General features: G+C 45.2%; 1 protein-coding gene across 3 annotated transcripts in view; it reads right to left on the reverse strand.

The window, feature by feature from the left end:
- ABTB3 (ankyrin repeat and BTB domain containing 3) overlaps positions 1–17,476 on the reverse strand; it is a 309,294-nt gene that overhangs the window by 18,375 nt on the left and 273,443 nt on the right. For all 3 annotated transcript variants that reach the window (XM_055328940.1, XM_055328941.1, XM_055328939.1), the window contains 2 exons: positions 7,091–7,196; positions 1,930–2,032 (listed from right to left, as the gene is read on the reverse strand). In XM_055328940.1, coding sequence (XP_055184915.1) covers positions 1,930–2,032; positions 7,091–7,196 — 209 coding nt within the window. The remainder of the gene's footprint in view (positions 1–1,929; positions 2,033–7,090; positions 7,197–17,476) is intronic.

The raw sequence follows: 17,476 nt of genomic DNA on the forward strand, positions 1-17,476 counted from the left end.
ATAGTGGTTGGGTTGTCTGGCTGGATCAGTCAGAAGAGGATGCAAGTCTTGATCTCAGGGTCGTGAATTCAAGCCCCATGTTGAGTGGAGAGATTTCATACACATACACATAAAGTGGTTTGAACTGTTGCTCTCGAGCAGGTGCCTGGTACAGGATGAACACCATGTAAATGTCTGTCTGTCCATCCGTAGGACTGCCTCCTTCATGGGGTCCTTCCTGAGTGCAGGCTTCAGGGCCCCTCTGGTGTTCACGGAGCACCCCCCACCCTGCACACCCTGTCCCTTCACACCACCTTCACCCCAGGAGGGCAGGGACTCCGCCTCCCTGGCTCCGCCGCATCCCCAGAGCCCACGCCAGCCTGGATCCGCCGCATCGAAGGTGAGTAATCATCACCTGTGGACTGCCTGCCTACCTCCCTACTGACGACCACTCACTGGGTTTTCTGTGCGCTCTCCTATGATTGACAAACCTGTAAGCTCCTAGCAGGTAGAGACCCAGTCCGGGGAACACACGGATACTCAACATGTTTAGGAATAAGCTGTGTCTCTTTTCTTAAGCTTTTAATTTTGAAATAATGATAGATTTGCAGAAGAGGTGTGAAGACAGTACAGGTCTCCCATACGCCCTTCGCCCAGCTTCCCCTGGTGTCCGCATCCCACACAGCCATGGTTGTCAAAACTAAGAAATTCACATTGGTATGACATCTGTCCTACATTGTAATGGAGAACCAAGGAAAGTACAGTTTTGTTTTGTGTGTGTGGTGGCAAAGCAGACATCTAGGGCTTGTATTTAGTCTTGGGGGGAGGCAGCGGTGAGGCCACGGTGATTTTAGGAACCCAGGGAGTGTTGGTCACACATATTCATCAGCAAATATCCTAGAAGTGGGATTGGTCCTGGGTACCCACTGTCCTCACCCCTCTGCTTGCTCTGGCGGCCTCCTCATTCAGCATCCCCCTTCCCCGGTTCCAGTTCAGGTCTCTGGATAATGTGGTTCTAAATGGCCAACTTATTTCAACTCAAATCGAAAGGACAAAGGGGCAGTAGCAAAGCTGGAAGGGAGTGGGGCATGCCACTGTCAACTCCATAGTTAGGGAAAAATCAGGTTCAAGATGTGTGTCTTCGGGGTGGCTTATGCCCAAGTTCTGGGAAATCTGGAGAGCAGGTTTGTGACGTGTCAGGCTGGACACTGTGTGAGGACACTGGGCCAGGGAGCTCAAGTCCAGCCCACACTCTGCTCTGAAGCTCTGCACCTGGTATACACTCCATCTGCCTAGGGGAATGAGTGCTCTTGCCTGGATCATACAAAGGCGCTGCTGCTGATGCCAGTGGCTGCTCTTGAAAAAATTGTAAAAACATAACAGAAAATTTACCATCGTAACCATTTTAAGTGAACAGAAATGTTAAGTATAGTCACACTGTTGTGCAACCAATCTCCAGAACTTACTTAGTACCCACTACACAACAATTCCCCGACTCTGCCCTGGCCCCAGCCCCAGCCCCAGCCCCAGGCAAACACCATCCTACCTTCTGTCTCTACGAAGCAGACCACTCTAGGAACTGCCTATAAATGGAACCATACAGTATTTGCCTTCTTGTGACTGGCTTATTTCTTTGCATGATGTTCCCAAAGTTCTGTTGTAGCATTTGTCAAGACTGCCCTCCTTTTTAGGGTGAAATAAAATATGTATATACCATATTTTGTTTATCCATTCATCTATCGATGGACTCTTGGGTGGCTCCTACCTTGGCTCTTGTGAACAATGCTGCTGTGAGCCTGGGAGCACAGATGCCCTCTGCCCTTGAATTCTTGATTTTGAAAAGATAATCTTCCAGTCCAGGGAAGGAACCACCAAAATTGAATTTCAGAGAACAGTAAGAACAACAGCTACACGCATAATTCGGCTGCTTTCGATATGGACGGTACATACCTGGGAGAGGCTGTGAATAGCAGGACTTTGTGAGCATAGAATGGTCTTCCTTCTACCAGAAAGGTGACATCAGACATTTCTTTGTTGTTGAGGAAATGAGGATCTAGAATAGGAAGGTGGAAAAGGATAGCTTTAGTAGAAAGAAAGGTGAAGTTTCCATTCCTCTTCTGGGAAGTGCATAGAAGAGCTGACAGGGAAACCACGGTGACAAAATATTCACTGGTGGGACAGTCACCAAACCAGGGCCAGAGCCAATCGAAGGAACACTCAAATCACTGAGGTTCAGTTTGGTCTAGGAAATCTTCCTAGCTCACTTGGGATTGAAAGTAGCATTTCCTCAGGGGAGACTCATCCGCTGCAGCCTGATGCAGAGGACTTTGGAGTGTGAAAGGTAAAGGCATGCCCACCTTGCCTCTAGGAGTGCCACCCCATCCCCCTACCTTTGCTCCTCCCTGGGCTCAGTGCTTTCCCTGCCTGATGGAAAGGCGGTGAAGCACTGGCCCCCTTGCCACGGCGTTCCAGGTGATTAAAAACCCACGCCCTTTGCTTCTAGAATCAGAGGCACATGAGCCAGTTCCCTGCTCTCATCTCCACCGATAACAAAGAAGGTAGAGCCAGCGCTACGTACTGAGCACCTAGGACGTGCCAGGCACCATGCAAGCTGGCACATACACGTGCAAACATGTTCAGTCACAAGAGATAGGGACCCCTGCCAGTGGTGCACTTAGGGAAGCAGGCATGCAGAGGCACAAGCTAGTGCCAGGTGGAGGAGTCAGGATTTGAACTCGGGCTTTGGGATTGGAGGGCCTCCATTGTTAAGCAGTAGGATCCCACCCAGATCCCAATGTGCCTGTCATTTTAGCCACAGAGACCTGGGGCTCCTGAAGGGGCCAGTCTGTCCTCAGCTCAGCACTTCCGCTGGTTAGGAACATCCACTAAGATCCCTGCACCTGCTGGGCTTCGGCCTGCTGGGGTCCTAAGTCAGTCTGGACCCAGGTAGAGGGCAAGGTGGCTCTAACCTCCAATGGGGCTTCCTCCCGGGGCAGCCGCCTTGAGTCCACCTGAGCTGCAGTGCCCCAGGAGGAATGCAGGAGACTCTGAATGGAAGACTGCAGCCCCGGGGCGTATGCACCCAGGCAACCGCGTCTGATGCGCTGTGTTCTCAGCTCATGTGAAGACTCTTTCTGCACAATGTGTCTTGCCTGTGCTTCCGGCCCGTGAATGGCACCAGCATCGGCCTGCTGCCCAGGCTGGGGGTTTGAAGGCAAAGGGCTCCGTCCTTTCCTGGGCTACCCAGATCTAGTCTATCCCAAATACTGTCCTTTCTTCCTCCCGTTTCTCGGTTCTCCCACATTTCTCCATTCTCATGCCACTGCCCTTGCCAGGGCCACGTGGTCTCCAGGCAAGAGCCTCTGTTGGCTCTGCCTCCACTCGGCCTCTCAACCCGATGGTCTACCTCACCACAGTCTTTCTTCCTAAAGGCAGATCTGATCACGCCCCTCTTCTGCTATAAACCTTTCCATAGCTCCCCGGTGCTCCTGGGATAGAGTCTAGACTCCTCAACAAGGCTCCTGGTGACTGGGCTCCTGCCGCCTACTCCGGCCTCTCCCCACTCACATCCCCTGCCAGCCTGCCTGTGCGCTTGAGTCGCACCAGTGCTGCAGGCTCTCACCTCTGGCCTTCACACGCTGTTCCTTCTACTCAGGACACTCTTCCAATTCCTTCCAAACCTGGCTTACCCCACGTGGTCTTCAAGCTTCAGTGCAGACACCCTCCAGCCATAACCCTTGTCTGATTCCCCCTCCTCAGACTGACTGAGCATCCCCCACCTGTGCTCTCACAGCATCTGTACTGCACCCTCCTCCCCTAGATGTCCTCTTTTGCTACCGTGTATCCACTATGTTATCTTGCCTCCTGGAGTCTGCATGCTTGGGAGGTCAGGACCTTGTCTGTTCTTTCCATATCCTTGCTCTGTGTCTAGAACAGGAAGGTGATAACACACAAGTAAGAGCATGGGCTCTGAAGCCAGATATCTCAGCACTGTGACCGTGGGCAAGTTAATTAACCTCTCTGAGCCTCTGTTTCCCCTTCTGTTTAATGGGAATGGTAATATCCACTGTATACCTACATCAGAGTTTCAGTGAGAATGGAATGAATTTTTGCAAAGCACTTAGCAACCTGGCTGACACACAGTACTCCTCAATGAACATGGCTGTCATAGTAGATGTTTAATATTATTTTGAGTAAGTAGAGAATGCCTTGACCCTTGTTCCACAGTCTTGTTCCTAGAGCCTGTGGAGGGCATAAGGCCCCTTCTTAGCCTGGGGACCTGCTTGTTGCTGGGGGCCCTTCCCCAGGGCTTAAAGGGTTGTCCTGAAATGAAACTCCAGATGCTTCCTTTGGCTGGGTTTAGGCTGTCCTAACCACTGGGGGTGGGGACCAACCCCTGGACTCCTGGGGGCCATGACCCCAGCTGCTGGCCCCATGCTGACAGCTGTATCTTGGACCCCTGGCCTGGCCCCATTGTGCCCAGACCTTGCTGTAGCCTGGACACAGAATTTGCCTTCCTGGCCAACTCTCCTCTTCCAGCCTTCGCAGTGGGGTGACCCCTCAGCCCCTGTGCAGCCCCAGACGGTGGTCCTCCATTCATATTTGTCAGTACATATAGCTACCTCACTTCTTCCTGTTACGAAAAGTTTTAACTTCCAACACATTAAAAAAAGCATTAAATAGTCAAAATCCATTGTAATCCTATCACTAAAATTTTATTTAAAAAACTCACACACTTCTAAACAACCCTGATGAAGAGAAGAGAAGCCACAGGAGAAGTCCTTGGAGTTAAAATTCACTTCTCCACTTGCTTTAAAAAGTTTGGAGTGATGTTGTCCCTCTTCTCAGCAACTTCTCCCTCTCATTCTTACTGTCCACCTCCAACCAGCCCCACTCCTGTCTCCCAAATTGCTAATATCTCCTACCTGCAAATCTTTGAGCCATTCTCTCCCAGAACTCATTGGAAAGGCAAGAGGACAACATGTCACAGAAAGTCAGGCAAGCGCTCTCCAGTGAGCCACAGTCCCCACCACCCCCTCCTGTCTTATATGGAACCGATTTCACTCACTTATATGGCCTTCCTGGCCCTTTAGAGATTCTAGTTTGGGATCCTTGTCACTCATCACTAATATCTTTCCTTTAAAGCAGGTCCCTAAAGAACCACTGCTTGGCAACCTTTAGTTATCCTCACTTGAAATGCTCTAATGAAGACGCAAACTCTACACGTTCCATATTCCACTTATTCATAATTATATTCTGCCCATTTTCTCCCATATTGTGAGCTTTCAGCCTCTCAGGCCTGCCTTTCTTCTTTTAGTGCTAACTCCTGGAATTCCAGTGCTTGGCCTGAAAACCAGGCCCTTTTAATTGCTGGTAAACGAAAGCTCAGCAAATTCAGGAGGAAAAAAAGGTCCCCTCCTCGCCTATAACTAGAGGAAAGCAGATTTTATGCTGTGTCATTGAAACAGCCCTTGCAAATGTTTGCTCTAACAAGGCACCCAGACGCCAGACATTATTGCTATGGCCTGGGAATGTAATCTTCTGTCTCTGAAGTCTGTTAGTGTGGTCGCTCTTTGTAATGTGTTGCCCTGATAACATTTTAATTAACACCTGCTTTCTACAAGGTAGAAATATATGTGGTTTTGGTACATCATAGTTTGCCCCACACAAATAGACATAAAGCAAAACAGAAGAGATTTGACTTGGTTACTAAGTGTTTCGTTTTAGCAAAAAGTTGTATCCTTTACGTTAACAAATTATTCACGACAGGAACAAAAATACTTTAAAACAGTCCACAAATTCAGACTTTTCACTAATTTAAACTAGCTCGGGCAGCCCAGGTGGCTCAGTGGTTTAGCGCTACCTTTAGCCCAGGGTGTGATCCTGGAGACTGGGGTGGGGGTCGAGTCCTAGTCGGGCTCCCTGCATGGAGCTTGCTTCTCCCTCTGCCTGTCTCTCTGCCTCTCTCTCTCTCTCTCTTTCATGAATAAATAAATAAAATCTTAAAAAAAAATTAAACTAGCTCACCTGTTCTAAACATAACCGTTTCGCTAAAGAACAGCACTTTCAGATGCTTCCATTTCTCAGTCTTTACAGGAAAAGTTAATAGGAAGTAGGAGAGTCCCCAACCTTGATTGGAAAAGGAATTGTTTATCTTTAATATTTTATCATTCCCCAGGCAGCAAGGAGAAAGGCCCTTGCAACAGAAGTCTCGTGTTTCAGGCTTCAAGACAGCCAAGCATTTCTTTGTTTTTTCTCCCCCAGACTGACCAGCCAGCTTACAGCAGCCCTGGGATCCTCTGAATAAAATCAATGCCTGATGGAAAGGTTTCTCCTGGAAAGTTCGAGAAGCTAGGACTTGAATTCCAGAAGAGGGAAGGAATTATGGCTTTGGGAGGAGCTGGGAGGCTCCAGCCCCATCCGAAGTGATCGTGCAGGCAGCACCGACCTTCCCTTTCAGCTGAACAGTGCAGTGTCTGCCTCCTGGGGTGGCCTGAGGGTTACCTGCGGTGGTGCAGGTTGAGTGCTAGGCTAGGGCCAGCCCCACACAGTGTTTGAGGAGAAGACAAAGTGGTTACCGTTACTCAGATGGGATTTCAGAGTTCCTGGTCTCCTCAGCTCAGGTATGTTCCCCACGTGTGTGTGTCTGTGTGTGGCGGGCACTTGTCTGCTCTCCTCATGGGCCCCTGCAGGATTCCATCAGAGGAACACTGCTGGCCTGTCACTGTCACCTGCCTGTTCCTCCACAGGGAGAAAGAGAGACTTCTTAGAGGGGAAGTGGGGGGAGGACCTGCTGCACAGTTCAGCCTTCCTTCAGAATGGGGAAAATCCACCTGTCTGCAGGAAGTGCACGGGCCCTGGGCGGTCTGTCTCTGTGGGAGAAAGTCCCTCAGTTGGAGGGACGAGGTACCAGCCAGTCTCCCTGTCCACATTTCCAAGGTAGAGTCTCCGGCTATCACGTGATAAAGGTTACCACGATCTCCACTTGCCTGACTCCTGTACCCACCTTATGTACCCTCCCATACCGCCTACTTTCTTTGGGGTGTCTGCTACCTCTGTGTCCTCAAACCACAACACAACATCGCAGGGCTGGGCGCGGTGAGGCACTCACCCAGGCGCGAGGTCTGTTTGCGCTTGATCTCTGTGAGCTTGGGGATGGGGTAGGGCCCGTAGCAGTGAGTGAAGATGACGCACAGCTGCTGGCTGATGACCTCATTCTGCAGAAAAGAACAAACAGTTCATACTGGTGGCCCCTGCACGGCCTCACCCAAGCTGTCAGCACAAATGCCTGGCCCCAGGCTAGAGGGACCCACAAACTTCTGGCAGGTTCCAAGAGAAGCACCCCCCCCCCCCGCCACTCCACCCCCAGACTTCATATATTCAATTTGCTCAGCAGGATCTGGATTTGCTTGCCATGTTGTCTGTTGTCTCTTTCTGGTTTGTTCACAGGTGAAAGCTTAATTTGTAATTAAATCCTTCCTTCTTGCTTCAATCACTTACCACCCATTGGAAAGCAGTTTGACAGCTCACAGAGTGGAAAATAAGGTTTTTTGTTTTTTTTTTAAACCCAAAACACACCTTTATCAATATTCCACATTTCTGGAAGCAAGGAATTATCCTGAAAATAGCAGCAGGAAGCCCTTTTGATCCTGTGACTGTGCTCGCCATTACCCAGACACAAATGCTCCTGATTCAGCTTTCTTAGGAATATGATTTTCGGTGCTGAAGCATATCCGGATCCAGGAATGCTTAGCTGAATCATGATCTCCAAAAAAAAAGGGGGATGTGGGGGACAAATTCTGTGATGCAGGACTACAGCTGCCTCTAATCACTCAGGCACAAAGGAGCCTGTTTCAGTTGCCCTGTGTCCTTCATGTTTTTGCCTCTCCCCCTTGGGACCCACTGCTGGTCATTAATCTCTCTTCAACTGCAGGTGTGTGGGAGGGAAGCCACGATCACAGCATTTGATGCTTTTTATTGGGTGAAGGGGGTTGAGGCTAGGGGCTGAAAATGGGAATGAGGTAGAAAGACATTTACAATATATTAAGAAAAGTAGGTTACAACACAGTTTGTACCATGTATTTTTGGAAATAAACCCCTCTACATATATATACTTAGAGTGATGGATATGCATAGGGAATGTCTGGAAGAGTAGAGTCACCACCTTTGGGTGGGCTTATGATGTTTCCCCTTTTCTTTTTATCTGTATTTTCTACAACAAATAGGAGTTTTTGTAATACAAACAAATATTTTTGATTTTAAAAGATGGGTTGGGGACGACTGATGACGTCAGCGGTTTGAGATATTCTTGAATTTGTTTCATCATGCTCCCGAAGCAGAAGGATACAGCTCAACACATGAAAAGAAAATCAATCATTTGATTAAAGGAGATGAGATCCCACAAGGCACCATGTTGCCTCAGACATGATCCACAGAGGCACCTATGGGGATGCAATCAATATTGGACAAAAGGAATTCTGCTTTCAAAGATGATGCCTTTTGACCAAAAGATGTTAAATGTTCCTCTCAACACTCAAAAAGTGACTGCCTGTCTCATGGCTTTATGCAGGGGTACTCAAAGTGTGGTCCCAGCAGCATCAGCATCAAAAGGCTGGAAATTCAGATTCCCAGGTCCCATTCCAGACTTTCTGACTCAGAAACACTGGGGGTGGGGTCCAGCCAAATTGGATTTTAACAAATATTCTGGTAATCTCTCAGGCTTGAAAGCCACAGGTTTATGTATGAATATTCTCTCCTGAGTTTGACTTGAGCTGGAGGCTGATATTTGTTTCTCCTGGTCTAAAGCCTGCCACTTAAGATGTGTTTCATAGACCACCAGCAGCAGGGTGGCCTGAGAGCCTGCCAGAAATGCAGATGCTCACTCCAGGCCCACTGACTCAGAATCCATAGCATTGGGCTCTGCAGATGATTCCCATGCACACTAATGCTTGAGAAACACTGTGTTGTCAGCACAACTTCAGCCCCCTAGAATACTGTACCCCCCAAATCCCTGAGACTGAGAGTATTGTGAGATACCAGGCCTGTAAATATATTACATTACAGGGCAAAGGTGCTCTACTGGAATGATTAAGGTTACTTGCTAAGCTTTATTTATTTTTAAAAATATTTTATTTATTTATTCATGAGAGACACAGAGAGAGGCAGAGACACAGGCAGAGGGAGAAGCAGGCTCCCTGCTAGGAGCCTGATTCAGGACTTGATCCCAGGACCCTGGGATCACCACCTGAGCCAAAGGCAGGTGCTCAATCACTGAGCCACCCAGGTGCCCCTGCTCCTTTTTTTTAAAGATTTTATTTCTTGCTAAGCTTTAAATTGATCTTAAAATAAGTATATTGTTCTCGATGAGCTGAGCAGGCTCAATGTAATCACACGAGCCCTTAAAATTAAAGGCAGAAGAACTCAGAAGGATGGGGGAGAATAGGAAGCCACAGGGATTTGAAGCCCAAGAAGGACTGGATGTACAGAGATGGAGGGGACCACACGGCGAGCTTGAGTGGGGGAGTGTGGGTAACAAAACTGAGAGTAAAAGGGGACCCCGAGCTGGCAGCCAGCAAGGAAATGGGGCCTTAGTCCTATAACCACCAGGAACTCAATTCTACCCAAACCAGAATGAGCTTGATTTAGGGATTCTTCCCTGGAGCTTCCAGGAAGGAACACAGCCCTGTTGACACTTTGATGTCGGGTCTCTGTGAGACCCTAAGCAGAGAGCCCAGAAAGATACTGGCCTTGGTTTCTGACCCATGGAAACCACAAAATAATAAGCAAGTGTTGTTTTCGGCCTCTGCGCTGTGGTAACTTGCTCTGTGGCGATAGAACACTACTACACCTCATCTAGGGTTGGCCCAGGTGGCCTCATATTTCATGATCCTTGTGACCCCAGCCCACTAGGGTGAGCTTTCACTGTGAAAGCTCAGTGAGTGCTTGGGGATTGCAGAAAAGAGGCGGCCTGTGTCTGCAAAATGTGCTGCCCAAAATGTGCTCTGTGATGATTGGCATTGGTCTTGCTAATCCCCAGCAGGGTATGTCTAACCACCTCTGGTGAAGGAATGAAGATCTACTTCCTGGACTCCGTGGCCTGTGACAGAGGCCTAAGCCTCTGTGGGGACTGTGATGGATTGATTGGTGGTGGTGGTCTAACCTCAGTGTGTATTGTGTCACCCGAGAAAGTAAAGACAAGGATTGACCATGTCTGGTCCAAAGGGACAATCCTTAAATACTTGTAAGTTATTTGGGAGGAGCATTACTGGCCACTCCTAGGGGAAGGCTGCACACTGTGACTCAATTCCAAGGAGAAGAGTTGGGAAAAGGGGAAAGGAATAAGATTTTCTCACTGCAGGTGAGAATCTTGACAAGTGCCAACCTCAGCAAGGTGAACAAGGTCAGCACCAGTAGTGAACACTCACATGGAGAATGTGTGCCCTGGATGTGGTGGGAATGGCATTTGACCTCTGTAGTCTTCCGCTCCAAACCCAGTCTAATCATGAGAAAAACATCCCCTATTCCACTAGGGGGCATGCTTGATGGTATATCTGACCATTACTCCTCAAAATTTATCAATGTCACCAAAAATGAATCTGAGAAGTGGTCTCTGTCAAGAGGAATAATGTGGGGCAGCCCAGGTGGCTCAGCAGTTTGGCATCTGCCATTGGCTCAGGTTGTGATCCTGGAGACTTCAGATCGAGTCCCACGTCGGGCTCCCTGCATGGAGCCTGCTTCTCCCTCTGCCTGTGTCTCTGCCTCTCTCTGTCTCTCATGAATAAATAAATAAAATAATAAGAAAAAAGGAGGAATAATGTGGGTCTAGGATGGGATCCTGGAGCAGAAGACATTAGACAAAAGCTAAGGAAATAGGGGGGCGCCTGGGTGGTTCAGTGGTTGAGTGTCTGCCTTTGGCTCAGGTCGTGATCCTGGGGTCCTGGGATGGAATCCTGCATCAGGCTCCCCACAGGGAGCCTGCTTCTCCCTCTGCCTATGTTTCTGCCTCTCTCTTGTGTCTCTCATGAATAAATAAATAAAATCTTAAAAATAACCTAAGGAGATAAGAATCAAGAATGGAATTTAGCTAATAATAATGTATCAATGTTGGCTCATTAATTATAACACATGTATCATACCAGTGTGAGGTGTTAATAATAGGGGAATGTGGATGAGGGGCTGTATGGGGAACTCTGTGCTATTGTCTCAATTTTTCTGTAAATCTCAAACTATTTTATAATGTATCTTTTTTTTAAAAGATTTTATTTATTTATTCATGAGAGACACACAGAGAGGCAGAGACACAGGCAGAGGGAGAAGCAGGCTCCATGCAGGGAGCCTGATGTGGGACTTGATCCCAGGACTCCAGGATCACACCCTGGGCCGAAGGCAGGCACCAAACCCCTGAGCCACCCAGGGATCCCCTCAAACCATTTTAAAAAATGAAGTCTATTATTGGAAAAAAAATCTGCCCAATGAGGAAACAGGATCATTATGATGAAAATATTAGAAGTTCAAGAGAAAGGGAAAGAGGAAGATTCAAGGGTCAAAGTGGACACTGACAGTTCCCTGGGCCTTATTCATTCATCCCCTCAAGTCTTCACGAATGTGAACATGACCCCGTGTGATAAGGGATGCAGCCATTCAAGCATTAACTCTTTTTTCAAGTATCTTTTCGGCATCTGCTAAGTGCTGAACACTATGTGGTGGTTGATGGTGATGGTTCCCATGTCAGGACCCAAAATGCTGCCTTTCTCAAGGCTTTCTGGCCACCTCTCTTTCAGACGCCAGAATTCCAAGAGAAGACTCCCCACTCTGTCCTTGAATTCATCTGTGTTTGTTGAGGCATCTGTTCTGTGCCCCTCTCTGTGTGTTTCCTCAGGGAGAGGGATTGTTGGTATCATTCAATCCAGGTCCCTGGCACCCAGAATGAATTAGGACTCCAGGAGGGCCCCTCTGAGCAAGACGGGGTGCTGTAATTAGTATCAGTTAATAGCGCCAGTGGGGTGAGAGCCGCTGGGTTAGATGGTCAGTTTGGGGCAGTGAACTGGGTTATCTTTTGAGTTTGGTTAACTCTGGACCCAAACCTGAAGACAGCAGAATGGAATTAACCAAACTCAAGGCTCACTCTGTTTTAGAGGCATGGGTAGGTGGGGTAGTTGTGCTGGGAAGATGCCTATATCCTCCTCTGAGCTGCACATGGAAGAGACGTGCTTTTAGGGAAAGGTGCCACAAGACTTGACTCTCAGGGGCAGTGTGCCAGTCTGTGCATGCAAGCTCTGACCTGGGAGGCCAGGGCAAGCCCCCCGGAGCAGGAGGAGGAGGAGGCAGGGGCTGGGGATGAGTGAGCGTCTGCCTGAGCCCAAGGACACAGCACCTGGTTAGTGGTTGTAACTGGTATGCTGCTAGGTACCAGCCATTCAGGTCTCTCATAGAAAATGCTGGGTGGGCATATAGAGTGAACTTGGGTCCTCAGGATTCAGAACTATGTGGCTACATAGAACAAAAGGGGAATGAAGTGAAGTTCTTTTTTTTTTTTTAAGAGAAATTTTTTGTATGTTTTATTTTTTTATTTTTATTTATGATAGTCACAGAGAGAGAGAGAGAGAGAGAGAGAGAGAGAGAGAGAGAGAGAGAGAGGCAGAGACACAGGCAGAGTGAGAAGCAGGCTCCATGCACTGAGAGCCCGATGTGGGATTCGATCCCGGGTCTCCAGGATCGCGCCCTGGGCCAAAGGCAGGCGCCAACCGCTGCGCCACCCAGGGATCCCTGAAGTGAAGTTCTTAATGTCATGGTTGGCAGGTGATTCCTGAGACGGGCTCCTGTGAATGTGGGATGACATCTTTCCTCTTTTCCTCTGACCCTCACTTCTCTCCTAAGAAGGCACCAAAACATTTTCTTTTCTTCAGAAAGGAATGGTGGGATTGATCCCAAAGGTCCTTTTTAGGTGTGTTAGGCAGGGGTTCTATGAAGTGGTAAAACTATGGACAGCAGGACCAGTTGAGGCTGGGTCCCGGTCCTGGCTCCTCATTCTCTAGCTCTGTGACCTTAGGAAAGTTACTCAGCGTCTCCGGGCTTTGCTGCCCTCTTCCAAAGTGGATTAAAAATATCTGCTCCGTGAGGTTGCTAGGAGAGCTAAAAAGGATTATGCATCATAACATACCATTAGGCTGAACCAAAGGAAAGTGCTGAGATTTGACCATTCTTAACCCCCCAAACAGCAATTTCCTATAATTCAAACCAATTTCTCTTTTCTTCTAGATTCTAAAATGTCATACAATTAATGGCAGCTTTTAGGAAGAGAAAAAAACCCCACCTCACTGCATTAAATACACACATTCATGTTCAAAGACCCACTTCAAGTTGTGAAATGCTAAAAAGTGAAAAAAGCCACATCTCAAAATCTGGAGATGGTGGAAATACTGTTACTTTCAGGGGACAATGGCAGTGAGTTCTCTGCCTCAAGCCATCCTCAACAGTGGTTCATCCCTAGACGGGCTCTCCCTTGTGGAATACACTAGGTTGACCTGTGAACAATGAGCCTCTGTCTGCTGGTGCACACCTGGGAAAGGTATTAGGAAGGGGTACCAAAGAGATGGGAGGGGCACCAGACAGAGTTCCATGAGGACAGTACCCAGTCCCATGTCTGTCACTGAAACTGGGTCTGAGATGAAATCGAACACACAATAAATTGCTTTTAAATAGTCACCTGTGTGTTTTGGTATGTACCCTCTATTCATGGCAAGTAATGCAGGCTCTCTTTATGGTAGTACTACAGCATTTCCTAAGTGCATTTAACAGCTGGTAAGTTGATTTAAAGGAAAATATCAAGCAAATAATAACCAGTGAAAGTATCTTTTAGTAATGAAAGGGAAATCAGACATTCTCCGATGAAGGAAAACTAGAGAATTTGTCACAAAGAGACCTACGCTAAAAGAATGCTGAAGAAAGTTCTCTATGTTGAAAGGAAAGGATATAAAAGTAAACTTGAAACTTCAGGAAGAAAGAAAGAACATGGTAAACAAGAATATGGGTAGGCATAATAGGCCCACTTTCTCTGAGTTTCCTAATTATGTTTGATGGTTGATGCAAAAATTGTAACAGTGTCTGATGCAGTTCTAAATGTATGTACAGGAAATATTTAAAGATGATTATGTCATAAGTGGAGGGGGGTAAATTCACATAAAGGGAGGTAAGATTTCTTTATTTCACTTGAACTGGTGAAATGATGGTACCAGTAGACTATGCTTTTAGGTATTTGTAATACTGCAAACAACAACTAGAAAAGCTATATGAAGCTATAAAAAAGCTATCAAAAACATTGCAGATAAATAAAAATGGAATTAAAAAAGTATTCGAGTAGCCCACAGGAAGGCAGGAAAGGAGAACCAAAGGTAGAGAAACCAAACAGAAAACAAAAAATAAGATGGCAGACATAAGCTCTAAAGTAACAATAAAATATAAATGGTCTAAATATACCAATTAGAAGACAGAGATTGGCAAAGTGGATGAAAAGCCCAACTACTTGCTGTTTACAAGAAAATAACTTCAAATATAATGAAAAAGGCAGGTTGAAAGTAAAAGGGTGAAAAAAAATGCAAATATTAATCAAAGGAGTACGAGTGGCTATGTTAAAAATATTAGATAAAGTGGACTTCAGAGCAAAGAAAATTGACAGAAGCAGAAAGAGGCATTATTTAATGATAAAGGGGTTAATCACAAAGAAGACATTTTAGTTCTAAATATGTATGCACCAAACAACAGAGCTGCCTTATATGTGATTCAAAAATTGACAGAATTGACAGGAGAACAGACAAATTCACAATTATAGTTGGAGAATTCAACACCCCTATTTGAATTGATAAGATAGAGAGAAAAATCCGAAGGATATGAAGAATTCAACACCACCATCAACCAATAGAGTCTAATCGACATTTATAGACCACTCTTCTTGATGACAGCAGAAAACAGTATTTTCAAGTGTTCATGATGTTATCAAGAGGGACCATACTTAGGGCCATAAAGCCAAACTCAGAAACTTAAAATAAGTAATACAGAAGGTATTCTCTGACCACAATGGAGTCAAACTAGAAATCAATAACAGATAATAAGAAAGTCTCTAAACGTTTGGAAATGACACAGACTGTGAAATAATCCATAAGTCAAAAAAGGGATTCCAAAGGAAGTAATAACACTGAACTGAATGAAAAGTGAAAACAACACATCAAAATTTGTGGTACAGAGCCAGAGCAGTGAGAAGGATATGTACAGTATCCAATGTATATATAAGAGGAAAAGTCTCAAATCAATAATCTAAACTCCTACTCAAGAACCTGGAAAAAGAAAAGCAAACCAGGCTCAAAGCAAGCAAATAATAAAGATAAGAGTAGCAATCAATGAAAGTTAAAACAAAAATAGTAGAGAAAATAATGAAACAAAGAGCCGGATCTTTGAAAAGATGAATAAAATTGACAAACCTCCAGGAAGACTGACAAAGGAAAAAGAGGACACATTAAAAAATCAGGAATGAAACAGAGTCTATCACTACAGACTGTAGACATCAGAAAGATAATAAGGGGGATTATGATGAACAACTCTATCCACATAAATCTGTCAATGCAGATAAAATGAATCAATTCCCTGAAAAAAAGTACCCCATCTCAATATTAAATAGATAATTTGAATAGCTGTATAGATATTAAAGAAATTGAATTCATAATTAAAAAAAATCTATCCCCTAAAGAAATCTTCAGGGTCAGACTGAAAAGGAAGACAACGGTCTTTATTTGCAGGTGACAAGATTATCCCAGTAACTCGACAAAGAATTCCTGGAATAAACAAGTTCAACAGGGCTGTAGAATACAAGATAAACATATAAAAATCAAGTGTATTTCTTTGTGTTAACAATGAACACATGGACAAAAGAAAAATAAAAATACTGTATTTACAATTGCTAAAAATATATTTATATATATATATATACTGTATTTACAATTGGTAAAAAAAAAAGTATATATAAATCTAACAAGACAGGACTTTTATGCAGCAAACTCCACAGTGTTCATGAAAGAAATCAAAGATGATTGGGATGCTTGGGTGGCCCAGTCGGTTAAGCAGCCAAATTCGATTTTGGCTCAGGACACGATCTCAGGGTTTTGAGGTCGAGCAAGCATTGGGCTCCCCTCACTCAGCAGGGAGTCTGCTTTAGGATTCTCTCTCATCCTCTGCCCCTCCCCCTGCTCTCTCTCTCTAAAATAAATAAATCTTAAAAAAAAATCAAAGACAATCGAAGTACATGAAGAGACATACAATTCATAAACTGAAAGATTTAATACAGTAAAGATGTCAGTTCTAACTGAATCAATATAGAGGTTTAACACAATTCCTATCAAAGTATCAGCAAGATTTTTGTTGTTGTTAATATAACAAGTTTATTCTAAAATTTATATGGAGGGGTACCTGGCTGGTTCAGTCAATAGAACTAAGACTCTTGATCTCAGGGTGGTGAGTTCCAGCCCCACATTGAGGGTAGAATTTACTTGAAAAAACCCCCACAAAATTTATATGTAAAGACAAAGAACATAGCTAAAATAATTTTCAAAAAAAGAGAATAAAATGGAAAAATAAGTCTACCTAATTTCAAGATTTATTTTTTAGCTATGCTAATCAAGACTGTACAGTAATGGTGGAAGGATGACACATAAATCAGTGGAGCAGAGTGGAGAACCCAGAAACAGACCCACACAAATATGCCCAACTCACTTTTGACAAATGTGCAAAAGTAATTCATGAAGGAGAGACAGCCTTTCCAACAAATGGAGATGGGATACTAAACATCCCCTGGCAAAACGAGCAAACCAAAGCCAACAAAAACACACAAACGAAACCCAGAAAACCTTGATGTAAGTCTCACACCTCATACAAAAATTAATACAAAATCAATCACATACTTCAGTATAAAACATAAAATTAAATTTCTGGGGAAAAAATATGAGGACATATTCATGATTTAGGGCGAAGCAAGGAGTTCTAATACTTGATACCCAAAGCAGACTCTCCATTATAATAAAAATTGATCAATAAGATTTCCTCAAAATTAAAAGCTTTTGCTCTGTGAAAGGCCCTGCCAAGATGATAAAAAGAAAAGCTGCAGAATGGGAGAAATTCCTGGCAGACCACATTATCTGACAAAAGATAAGTATCACTCAAAAATCAACAGTTAAAAAGCAAACAACTTAATTAGAACACAGGCAAAGACACAAAGAGACATTTCACTGAAGAGGATGTACAGATGGCAGATAAGCACATGAAAATATGTTCAACAACATTAGCCATTTAGGGAAATGGAAATTAAAACCACAAGATGTCACTTCCATATCTATCAGAATGGCTAAAATAAAAAAGAGCAACAATACCAAACAGCGAGGATGTGGGGAAACTGGATCATTCCTACTTTGCTGGTGGGAATGTAGAATGGTACAGCCGCTCTCGAAAGCAGTTT

The sequence above is a fragment of the Nyctereutes procyonoides genome, unplaced genomic scaffold (genome assembly GCF_905146905.1).
Source record: "Nyctereutes procyonoides isolate TBG_1078 unplaced genomic scaffold, NYPRO_anot_genome, whole genome shotgun sequence".
Taxonomy (NCBI): Eukaryota; Metazoa; Chordata; class Mammalia; order Carnivora; family Canidae; genus Nyctereutes; species Nyctereutes procyonoides.